This window comes from Chelonia mydas, chromosome 16 (genome assembly GCF_015237465.2).
Source record: "Chelonia mydas isolate rCheMyd1 chromosome 16, rCheMyd1.pri.v2, whole genome shotgun sequence".
In the NCBI taxonomy this organism is placed as follows: domain Eukaryota; kingdom Metazoa; phylum Chordata; order Testudines; family Cheloniidae; genus Chelonia; species Chelonia mydas.
Window position 1 is genome coordinate 14,053,532 of NC_057857.1, and position 12,518 is coordinate 14,066,049.

At 47.2% G+C, this 12,518-nt stretch overlaps 1 protein-coding gene across 4 annotated transcripts in view; it reads left to right on the forward strand.

Moving 5' to 3' along the window:
- NCS1 (neuronal calcium sensor 1) overlaps positions 1-12,518 on the forward strand; it is a 110,039-nt gene continuing 97,521 nt past the window's right edge. The window contains exons 1-3 of one of the 4 annotated variants that reach the window (XM_043530234.1): positions 20-86; positions 1,325-1,447; positions 10,719-12,142. In XM_043530234.1, coding sequence (XP_043386169.1) covers positions 12,079-12,142 — 64 coding nt within the window. In that variant the 5' untranslated portion in view covers positions 20-86; positions 1,325-1,447; positions 10,719-12,078. Of the gene's footprint in view, positions 179-1,324; positions 1,448-2,246; positions 2,351-10,718; positions 12,143-12,518 lie in introns of those variants that run through there. The other 3 variants (XM_037879820.2, XM_037879821.2, XM_037879822.2) reach the window with 3 other exon arrangements.

The window sequence follows — 12,518 nt, forward strand, 5'->3', positions numbered from 1 at the left end:
AGAAACTAATTCATGCTTCCCTGGGCTGCTACAGGAGATGGTGGAAACTGGAAAAATCAGCCGTGCAGTGCCACAGAATAATGATGGTAAGAAGATGGGCAGGCAGATCTGGCAACATATACTGAGCCTGATGCCTTTTGGCCTCTGTTATCTCTGCCACAAGGAACACGCTCTCTACGTATGTATGCAGAGTGATCATTGAGTGATGTCCGTGTGCTTGGTACCACACTGAGAGAGAAGGAGGCAAGACCTCTGCTCCTGCTTGCCAGGAGAATTTTCTTACTCACTTGCCTGTTCGGTGCAGTGCAAACCAGGAAGACACAGGACACAGTCTCTGTCCTAGTGTGTCTATAATCTGAATTAGGCTAGTGAGGATCATACCCACTCTAACCATCCATGCCTGAACCAGGGCAGGCCACTACACTGCAAGTGAGGAAGTCGCTGTACAGGAAGGGCCAACAGTCTATCGTGTTCAATGTCCCGCCTTCTGGAGCAGCCTCAAGACCTAGATCACTTGCTTCAGCATAAGATATCTGCATACCCTGCCCAATGCTCAGTCTGCTGAAGTGGAATATTATGGGAGAATGTACTCCCTGAACTCAGATGGGCAGTAGCATCTGTCCTACAGCCTGAAGTGGAAAGATGGTGCAGGGGTTAGAGCAGTAATCTGGGAACCTACATTCAGTGCTGTGCACTACCCCAGCCTCCCTGGGTATTGGGCTCTCTGTGCCCTAACTCCCCTTCGGTCAATGGGGATAACAGTAATGCCAAGGCAACTCCAGCAGGTCTGCTGACTATGGCTATAGGGCATGGAAAAAGGTGGTCTCTGAAATAGTCAGTCCGCAAGCCATGTATGGCATTACAGGTAAAAACCAACCCCTTGAACTCCATCCAGAAACCAACAGGGAATGAATAGAGATTACAGTGCTGAGAGATGCCCTGGGTGTCAAACTGGCTGCTGCATAAGATATTTCTCTCACCCAGGGGTCAGTCTTTACAGCACTACATTAGTCCAGTTCAGAGAGCTGGACTCTATCTTTGAAGAGACATCCCTGCTGGCAGTTTCTCCTCAGTCATGGGTAACAACTTGTGTCACTTCTTCTGCTCTTACACTGCTACAGACTATTGTCTCTCAGTTCAAGGGGCCCCCTCTTCAGAAAGCAATTCTGGGGTTCATTTGTCTTAGTTCAGGGGCTAGACCAGCCACTTACAAAGTGCTGTGGATTGTTCTCAACGCTGATTGAGTTAGCCCTGAAACCCCATCTCACCTCAGGTGACCAGGCTGCTTCAACTGGTTCGCACCCTAATATTCTACATTTTGCAGATCTTACACTAGTTCCCATACAAACCTCTCGCAATAACCATGGCACTCAGCCAGTGCTTAGCTTTCAGCAGAAGCCACGCACAACCCCCTCCGGTCCAACACTGAGAGGAGGGCTGGACACAGGTAACAAACCTGCCTGGGTATGTCTGGGTCAGGGGTTCTCCTTTTCTTTCTGACACCCACGTGCCCCCAACATGCTATAAAAACTCCACGGCCCACCTGTGCCCCAACAACTGTTTTTCTGCATTTAAAAGTCAGGGCTGGCATTAAGGGGGAGCAAGCAGGGCAGCTGCCTGGGGCCCCTTGCCACAGGGGGCACCGTGAAGCAAAGTTGCTCAGGCTTCGGCTTCAGCCGGGTGGTGGGACTCGGGGCTCCAGGCTGCAGTCCTGGGCAGTGGGGCTTTGGCTTTCTGGCCTGGCCCCTACCAAGTCTAACACCGGCCATGCTTGGCACCCCCGCCCCCCCCCCCGAAACCTGCCTGTGGCCCCCCACCAGGCCCCTGGTTGGGAAGCACTGATCTGGGTCACAGTCACCACATTCAGCCCCTGGGTGACAGGGGCTTGACAGTCAGTGTAGGTGGCCCCCCTCTTCCCAACCGGGCCTTGACAGTCACCACATGCGCCCCCAACGGGGACTTGACAGTCATCGCATAGGGTGACCCGATGTCCCGATTTTAGCGGGACAGTCCTGATTTTTGGAGCTTTTTCTTACATAGGCACCTATTACCCCCCAGCCCCGGTCCCGCTTTTTCACACTTGCTGTCTGGTCACCCTGTCGCAGGCACCCTCCCGCCGCCCCCGGCCTCATGCTCCCCACCTGCGACCCCCTGAGGGTCACGCGTGTGCCGGGAGCGGCAGGCGCCGCCCGGCCCCCGGCCCCACGCGTGTCCCTGACCCCGCCGCCCGCTGAGCGGCCCCGGGCGCCGCATCCCTGCGGCAGGAGGCGGAGAGACGCGCCGGCCGGAGCGGGGCTGGGCCGAGGCGCGGGCGGGGAGCGCGGCGAGCCCGGCGGAGCGGAGCCGGCCCGTGAGTAGGGGAGCGGGGGAGCGGCCGGGCCGGGGGCGGCTCAGCGCGGACGCCGCGTGGCACCGTCCCCTCCCCGGCGTGGCCTGCGGGGCTGGAGCCGGGCCCCGGCCCCAGCGCGGGGGGCTTTGCCCGGCACATCCCGCCCCGGGCCCCCAGCGGGTGAAATCCCCCCTGCCCCCTCGCCCCTGCGCCGCGGGACCAGCCTCCCGGGAGCGGCCGGGGGCCGCGATCCGCTCTGGCGGGGCTGGGGGGCAGGCAGGCGCCCTCCCCTGGGGCGCAGTGAGGTGCCCAGATAAGTCCCCGCGCGTCGCCCCAGCCTCTGCAGATGCCTGGGGAAGAGGGAGACTTGAGGTTGCCTGGGGGGCGGGGGGAGTTGCCTTTAAATGGGAGGTTTCAGAGGAGCAGCCCTGTTAGTCTGTATCCCCAAGAAGAACAGGAGGACTCGTGGCACCTTGGAGGCGAACGCATTTATTTGAGCATAAGCTTTCGTGAGCTACAGCTCACTTCATCGGATGCATAAAGTGGAAAACACAGTGGGGAGATTTATATACACTGTATTTTCCACTGAATGCGTCCGATGAAGTGAGCTGTAGCTCACGAAAGCTTATGCTCAAATAAATTTGTTCGTCTCTAAGGTGCCACAAGTACTCCTTTTCTTTTTTCTTTAAATGGGAGAAACTCCTCCAGCGGGATGCTTCGAAGGCTGCGGCTGTCACCCAGGAGAAGACAGGAGCCAGGCTCTCCCGGGTTTACCACCTCTGCTTCCTTAATAGGGACAGCCCCAATTCCTGTGTCGAAATTCCTACCATGTTGTACCCTCTGGCTGTCTGAAAAGCTCCTCCAGTGCCAAGGGTTTCCGTGGCGTTAAAAACAAAAAACCGGGTGTGTGCCTGTGGCCCTTTCCTCCTGCTGTTTGTGCCTTGCAAATATTGGTAGCTTTTTGGCAATGTCTGTTTGAGAGGAAGGATGGTTTTGTGCTTAAGAAACCGGATCGGGACAAAGGGGGACCTGGGATTTATTCCAAGCAGGGATTGTCTCTTATTCTATGTATGTACAGATCCTAGCACAATGCGGCCCTGATCTCAGCTGAGCCCTTTAGGCTCTGCTGCAAACAACAATATTAAAAACAACTTGGGACATATGGGATATTTACATGTTACAAAGCATCACGTTATTGTGGATGCTGGCCATGCACAGAACGTATCCCGTTGTCATTTGATTAGGAGAACACTGCTGCTAGCAGAGGCTGGAACAGTGTCAGGCTTCTTTGGGTTTCTATTTTCCACTCTCTTTTGTTTAAATATATAGGTACATACACAAAGAAAGGGGAAGAGGAGAACATTGGCCTTGCCAAGCACAGTGACCGGAATGTACAAAGGGTGGATAATCAAATGTTGCCACATAGATCCAACAATATTTTGATGAAGTGACTATAATCATAATAATAAAATGAGAATGAAGTCTTAAATTTAAAAAAAAAAACTCATGAAGGCAAATAAAGGTGCTTATTAAATCATCTTTGACTGCAGAGTGGTTATCCCACCTGTAACAAAGAATGCGTTTCTGAAGTTAATAGACTTGCTGGGTACCCATTAAAGAGAATTCAGTAATTCTGTTAAACCCATTAAAATAAATGCCCATGGGGAGGGGGGGGAGAGCTTGTTATAGAAACAGATTTTACTGTCCACCAGATCTACACATTTCACAGTTCTTCCAGTAATAAAGTAGAGCATACTCTAAACCCCTTCAGTGCTTTTTATTTATGCATGAACTTTCTCCCTGCCAGCCTTGTTTGATCACGAGGATGATAGAATAATGAATGTAGTTGAATGAATAATCATTTCCATGGCAGCAGATTGCAGTATGGTGAACAGAAGGTATATAAACTCCGGACACAAACAGTTGGTTAATGGAAAAGCGAGTTCTGAGTCTTGAGACTTAATATCCTTTGTGGCATGCTGTGTCTGTTGTTACCCTGCTGCAAGAGTACCCAAGGTTGTTGCTGATTACACTGCAGTATTGTACTGCAGTAGCTAGTGATGTGATAAAGAGAGCTGCCCAGAAAGGTAATGTATATCTCAGAAGGGAAACATAGGGGAGTTCATGAAGCAAAGCTGCATTCAAGTGCTGGTCCAGCATTCAGTTTCCTCTGTAAGGAAATTACCTCAATATTTCATGTACAGATACTCTCCACGTGCTTCATGTTCAGTTAGAATTCTTTTGCCCCATTCTGATTTTAAGCCAGCTTGCCCAAAGCAACTTGTGTCTCTGTGTCTTTGGAAATAACATTCCATCCTTGCCAACACCCAACACCTTCTTACTTACCAAGGAAGGAATAAAGCCAATGTCAGTAATTAGGGTGAGAAATTGACTAGCTTGCACAGTTTCTGATTGCTTTTAGCCTTTCACCAAGTGATGTCAACTTCTTTATAGTGTTTTCTGTGGCATAGGCAGGGTAGGGTTTTAAATTTAATTGAATCCTGTGAACAGTGTCTCAGCAGCAGACCTTTGTGCTAAAATGGTTAGGCTGGGATGCTATTGCTTATTACAGTAGCTGCTTGAGGCCTCACCTGAGAGGGGGGACACTTGTGCTAGGTCAGGGGTTCTCAAACGTTTGTACTGGTGACCCCTTTCACACAGCAAGCCTCTGAGTGCGACCCCCCCCATATAAATTAAAAATACTTCTTTATATATTTAACACTATTATAAATGCTGGAGGCAAAGGGGGGTTTGGGGTGGAGGCTGACAGCTCGCAACCTCCCCATGTAATAAACTCGTGACCCCCTGAGGGGTCCCGACCACCAGTTTGAGAACCCCTGTGTTAGGTGGTGCTGTACATAAACAGCAAGAGACAGTCTCTGCTCCAAAGAGCTTACAATGTAAATAGGCAAAGTGGAAGTATTGCTATTTGCATCTTGCAGGTGGGAAACTGAGGCACAAAGAAATTGCCTTGGCCAAGGTCCCACAGGGGATTGTGTGGAAGAGCTAGGAATTGAACCCAGGTCTCCAGAGTCTCATGCAGTGCCTTCCCCCCAGGTTTCCTCTCACAGTTGTAGGGGCCTATGAGGCTAGCGTGCCTCACTACCACCCTATTATTATTTTATTGTTACTTGTCCTACCATAGTGCCGAGGTGCCCTAGGCATAGCCAGGGACCCATTGTGGTAGGTGCTGTACAAACTCAGAACAAAAAGATGGCCCCTGCCCCAAGGGGATTACAATCCAAGTAGCATCTAGAAGAGAACAGACTCTTGCCACGTTCTGCTCTTGGATATGCTGGATTCTCTGTACCATGAAGTCTTTAAATCAAGATTTGAGGACTTGAGGACTTCAGTCTCCCTTTCATACTTACACCAGTAACTCAGCCAGAGGTTATGGGCCAGTTACCGGAGTGGGTGGGTGAGGTTTTGTGGCTTGTGATGTGCAGGAGGTCAAACTAGATGAGCATGATGGTCCCTTCTGGCCTTAAAGTCTATGAGTCTCTGATGTAAATCCCTAGTAACTCACTGGAAGTCAGTGGGCTTATTCCTGTTGACACTAGTGCATAAGAGAGGAGAATTTGTGCCTCCTTTCTTTTGTCTCATACCGGTATATTACCGTCAGCTTGTTGTTGCCCAGGCTGGGTTGCTGCTGTGTTGATAAAGGTTGCTGCTGTGTTTTTAAACTTTGCTGCCTTAATGAGCTTGTTTGTGGAAGGTTTGCTAATAGACGATTATGTATTTTAGAAATGTCTACTGTAGGGAATATGTCCCTGGACAACTGACTGCGGCAGTCTTCACCAGTAAAGAAACATACCATGTGTGTACTGTAATCCATGCCTGCCCACCTCTACCCACCCTATTCCTTTCAACACACACACAATTTGCATTATACTCTTTGCAGGGTTACAGAACAGCCTTTCCATTATTATTTACAGTGTCTATTATTTCCCTCAGCAGTTGCTGATATTTGAGGAGTAAAGGCATGTCCGGACAGCTCAGACAGGATTTAAAATACAAGGTAGGAGAGAAGATAAGAAGTGGTGCAGCAATACAGATAATTAGCACATACACAGAGCTTTCATATACTGTGAGACTGTATGACCAATTCTCCTTTGGCCCTCACCAAGCCTGGGTAACCTCCTCACACCCAGTGCTAGCTCCACAAATCCTAGCACCCAGGATCAGCCATGTGTTTTGGTTTGTTTTTTTCCCTGGCTACAGTCTCATAGAATCACAGAAGTGTAGGAACAGAAGGGACCTCAAGAGGTCATCTAGTCCTGTCCCCTGCACTCCAGGCAGGACTACGCAATAACGAGACCATTCCTGACAGGTATTTGTCTAACCTGCTCTTAAAAACTGCCAGTGATGGAGATTCCACAACCTCCCTAGGCAGTTTGTTCCAGTGTTTAACTACCCTGACAGGAAACTTTTCCTAAAGTCCAACCTAAACCTCCCTTGCTGCAATTTAAGACCATTGGTTCTTGTCCTATCCTCAGAAATTAACAAGAATAATTTTTCTTCCTTCTCCTTTTATGTACTTGAGAACTGTTATCATGTCCCCTCTCAGTCTTCTCTTCTCCAGACTAAACAAACCCAGTTCTTTCAGTCTTTCCTCATAGATCATGTTTTCTAGAACTTCAATAATTTTTGTTAGGTTTCAGAGTAGCAGCTGTGTTAGTCTGTATCCGCAAAAAGAAAAGGAGTACTTGTGGCACCTTAGAGACTAACAAATTCTGGACTTTCTCCAGTTTGTCCACATCTTTCCTGAAATGTGGCACCCAGAACGGGACACGATACTCCAGTTCAGGCCTTATCAGCGCAGACTAGAGCGGAAGAATTACTTTTTGGTCTTGCTTACAACTCTCCTGCTAATACATCCCAGAATGATGTTTGCATTTTTTGCAACAGTGTTACACTGTTGACTCATATATAGCTTGTGAGCCACTATGACCCCCCTATCCTTTTCCACAGTACTCCTTCCTAGGCAGTCATTTCCCATTTTGTATGTGTGCAATTGATTGTTCCTTCTTAAGTGGAGTACTTTGCATTTGTTCTGATTGAATTTCATCCTGTTTACTTCAGGCCATTTCTCCAGTTTGTCCAGATCATTTTTAATTTTAATCCTATCCTCCATTTACAACCCTTCCTAGATTGGTATCATCTGCAAATTTTATAAGTATACTCTCTATGCCATTATCTAAATCATTGATGAAGTTATTGAACAGAACTGGATCCAGGACTGACCCCTTCAGGACCCTACTGGATATGTCCTTCCAGCTTGACTGTGAACCACTGATAACTACTCTCTGGGAATGATTTTGCAACCAGTTATGCACCCACCTTATAGTAGCTCCATCTACACTGTATTTATCTAGTTTGTTTATGAGAAGGTCATGCAAGACAGTATCAGAAGCCTTACTGAAGTCAAGATATACCACATCTACCGCTTCCCCCCATCCACAAGGCTTGTTACCCTGTCAAAGAAAGCCATTAGGTTGACTTGACACAATTGGCTCTTGACAAATCCATGCTGACTGCTATCACCTTATTATCTTCTAGATATTTGCAAATTGATTGCTTGGTTCTTTGCTCCTTTATCTTTCCGGGTACTGAAATTCAGTTGACTGGTCTGAAATTCCCCTTTTTATAGATGGGCACTATATTTGTCATCTTCCAGTCCTCTATAATCTCTCCTGTCTTCCATGAGTTTTCAAAGATAATGGTTAATGGCTCAGTGGTCTCCTCAGTCAGCATCTTGAGTATCCTCGGAGGTATTTCATCAGGCCTTTGCCACTTGAAGACATCTAACTTGCCTAAGTAATTTTTAACTTGTTCTTTCCCTGTTTTAGCCTCTGAACCTACCTCATTTTCACTGGTATTCCCTATATTAGACGTCTAATCGTTACTAACCTTTTTGGTGAAAAATGAAACAAAAACGTCATTTAGCTCTTCTGCCATTTTCTGTTATTGTCTTTCACGCCTCATTGAATAAAGGGCGTTGGTCTTCCTCTTGGTTCTAATGTATGTGTGGAAAGTTTTATTGTTACCTTTTATGTCACTAGCTAGTTTAATCACATTTTGTGCCTTGGCCTTTCTAATTTTGTCCCTACATACTTGTGTTATTTGTTTATATTCATCCTTTTGTAATTTGTCCTAGTTTTCACTTTATGTAAGACTCTTTTTTTGAGTTTCAGATCACTGAAGATTTCCTAGGTAAGCCAGGGTGGTCTCTTGGCATACTTCCTATCTTTCCTACACAGTGGGATAGTTTGCCCTTGTGCCCTTAATAGGGTCTTTGAAAAGCTCCAAATTCACTTGAACTGTTCTTCCCCTTAGACTTGCTTTCCATGGGGATCTTACCGACCAACTTCCTGAGTTTGCTAAGTCTTCCTTCTTGAAATCCATTGTCTTTATTGTGCTGTTTTCCTTCCTACCATTCCTTAGAATCATGAACTCTGCCATTTCATGATCACGTTCACCCAAACTGCCTTCAGCTTTCAGATTCTCCGCAAGTTCCTCCCCGTTTGTCAAAATCAAATCTAGAACAGCATCTCCCCTCATCGCTTTTTCCACTTTCTGAAATAAAACCTTGTCTCCTGTACATTCCAAGAACTTGTTGGATAATCTGTGCCTTGCTGTGTTATTTTCCCAACAGCTGTCCGGCGGTTGAACTCCCCCATCACCACCAAGTCCTGTGCTTTGGATGATTTTGGTAGCTGTTTTAAAAAAAGCCTCACCCCGGTTAGGTGGTCTGCAGTAGATCCCTACCGTGACATCACCCTTGTTTTTAAACCCCTTTTATCCTCACCCAGAGATAAGTCAACAAGTCTGTCTCCTATTTCCATCTCAGCCTCAGTCCAAGTATAGACATCTTTGATACACAAGGCAACACCTCCTCCTTTTCCCCTTTCCTGTCCTTCCTGAGCAAGCTGTACCCTTCTATATCAATATTCCAGTCATGCGTATTATCCCACCAAGTCTCTGTGATGCCAACTATGTCATAGTTGTGTTTATTTACCCACATTTCTAGTTCTTCCTGTTGATTTCCCATACTTCTTGCATTAGTGTACAGACCTCTAAGATACTGATTTGATTTCCCCTCTGTGTTCCCCCTTGTCTCTCCCTTGCCCCTGCTCTAATGGCCCATGCTCCCCGCAGATTCCGACCCTCCTCCCAGGTCTCCGTGTTTTTGACTTACCTGTGGGCTTTTGTCTCCTGCCCCCATCAAACCTAGTTTAAAGCCCTCCTCACTAGGTTAGCCAGGTCTGTATCCAAAGATACTCTTCCCCTTCCTGGCTACAAAGGATTGTGGGGTTGGGTGGGTTGTGGCAAAAAAACATGGATGGTTTTTAACTGCCAGGTGGAATAGGGTTGAAAGTCACTGGCCTAGGCTAAGCTGTGAGCTCTTGGGCTGTATTTCCACGTCTGTCAGTGACTGTCTGTATGGTCCATGAGTAGGTTGATTGGGGTCAGATTTTCAAAGAGTCTCAACACGGTCTCCATTTGCACTTTACAAACATGAATTAATTAATCCTCACAAGAGCCCTGTGAGGGTGCTGAGCAATACCTGTGAAACCTCCAAGCTGGGGATGCCAAAAATTGAAGCAGACCAAAATAAATAAATAAATAAATCAGAGGCCACTTCTCCAAATGCTGGTCCCTCTGACTTACCTACAGTCATAGAACAAGTCAGAGGCAGAGCAAGCACTGGATATTGGCAGGACGGGGCACGACTTCACTAGATTTCTTCTCCCTTGGCAGGTTTAACCCCGTCAATGCTCTTCATCCTTCACCACCTGCTCTCCTGAATCTGAGTGAGCAGAGCTCCTAAAGAAATGGAACTGCCTGCAGGGAGGTGGCTTTGCTGCTGAGGTTACTGGCTGGGTGGTCAGAAACTTCGCCTGCTATGGGTTATAATATTAGTGTGGTGTTTGGTGCATAGAGGTCAATCTTGATGTGTTTGATGCATAAGGGGTGGTGATGTTCCCACCTCTGTGATAAGGTGGTTGATGTGTGCTGGTTCAGTATGTTGTCTTAATAAGTCCTAATTTTAACATCAAAGAACCCACATGCCCCTTTGAGGGAAGGGGCCAGCACCTAGGTTTCCGACTGGCTCCAGAGGGGAAAAAGTCCCTTTCACTGATAAAAATGACTGTAGCAAGACTCATAGATTGCAGTACATTATTTGATCTCTTTGGAGATAAATAGCATAAGTAGAAAACTGAGTAGAGACATGTTGTCAGATGGGATGTTAATCACCTGCACAACAGTCAGCTTGGTAGGCTGGGTGTTTCCACCCATCTGGGCACGCTCTATCTCTGAGATAAGGAAACTATTGATTTACAAAGACCCACCTGTCAGTGATGAAAATCTATTTTGTTTCTTGCAGGTTTCTGCTATCCCGGCTGCACACTCACTATAAAATTCCCCCAAGGGAGAGAAAGCAAGCAAATGCCTTAGCGTTATCTACAAAATCCACAAAAAGTCACTTCTTTGTAAATTATTACGTGCCAGGAAAACATCAAGAGAAACAGAGTCTCAAGAACGCAGGCAAGGGAATCGGGGAGAAGGAATATGTGTCTTCAAAACAAAAAAACGCTATGGTGCTATAGGCAATAAATCTCATTCAGGAGACTTTGCATTAAGGCAGAAACCAGTATAGTGACAATAATAATCCCATTTATTTACATTGTACCTATCTCCGAATGTATCGTTGCCACTTCCCGATAAAACAAAGGCAGATTCCTCATTGGCAGAGGGCGGCTCCAAGGACCCAATCGGTCTCTGCCATCCCTAACTTCTGGGAATCTCAGATAAATGCATGACTTTGGAGAGAGGGGAGTGGGGGAATCTCCAATCTCCATGAGACACTCAGCTCCAAGTTAGAGACAACAAGCGTTTTCTCTTCAGGCCCCAGAGGAAGGAAATCAATGCATCTGCAGAGAAAGAAGCCATTGAGTTGTTTTGAATGAAAATGTTATTGGGTTGTGGGGTTTTTTAGAGGACTGATCTAAAAGGAAAGTGAGGAGACAAGAAAGGGAGACGTAAGACAATTGGCCTGCTGCTGTCTGACTGGCAGATTCCAGTTAACACCTTATCACCAGAGCAGCAGGCAGAGGCAAATCCTCTCCTGCCTGCCGAAGCTACACAGCTAAAGAAAGAGGGGAGGGTGTTCTGTAACCAGGGACGACAACAGCAACACTCCACAGAGCTACCGGGAGGACACAGAGAGAGACACACACACAGATCCTGCACAATAACCTTCCTTTCCAGGCGGTGCAAGCAAGGGGAGGGGAGGAAAAACAAATCAACCTGCAGTGTTTAATTTTTCATTAAGAGAAACCATGACTGAAATGTAACCACAGCTCTGGTCGCTGCAGAAAAACAAACAAACCCCAAAGCCCTCTCCCCAAGTGGAATGTAGCAATTCTGTTTACGATCGTCATTCTTCAATTGAAGAGTGGGGTGAAATCCTCCAGGACTGAAATCCTATCTGCCGGTAAGGTTGGAGCACCACTAAAACAAAAGCAATTCTCCCCTCTACCCCTTACCCCGTTGCTGCTGGTGCTTGTTAGAGAAACATTGTTCTAGGAAGGAGAGGAGATTGGAAGAAGAACCCGAGGTGGTTTTGAATTTTTTTTAAAGTGAAGGCAAGCTTTCTGATGACCCCTCAGTGAAAGAAGGGGAGTTACAAGGCAATATAGAGATTGATGTACTGAGTGATCTGGAGGAAGAGCTTCTGGGCAATAATGGGGAAATCCAACAGCAAGTTGAAGCCTGAAGTTGTGGAAGAGCTGACCAGGAAGACCTATTGTAAGTATTCTAACCCCCTTACAATCAGGCAACTTTCCGGTTGCTCTTGTACTAGGGGTAGGGATGGAGTAGGAGCCGGTCATGATCAAAAGATGCTGTTGGTTTTCCATATGGGGCCCTGCTGCTTGCATTTGGGGGCTGCACTTGTGCTGTTTGTGTCACAGGAATGCGTGCACCTGCAAATGTTGAGGGGAGGGATGTGTAAGTGTGTCACGGTTTGTAGCATTTGCACAATCTGCTGCACTAATAAAGAAAGCAAAAGAAAAAGCAGGTGTTTGAGGGGGTCATCACAGAAGGGCGAACCCCGCTATGGTACTGTTATTCAGGGATTAGCCTGCCACTGCCATGAGAAGCACCAGACAAGCAAGCAAGTATT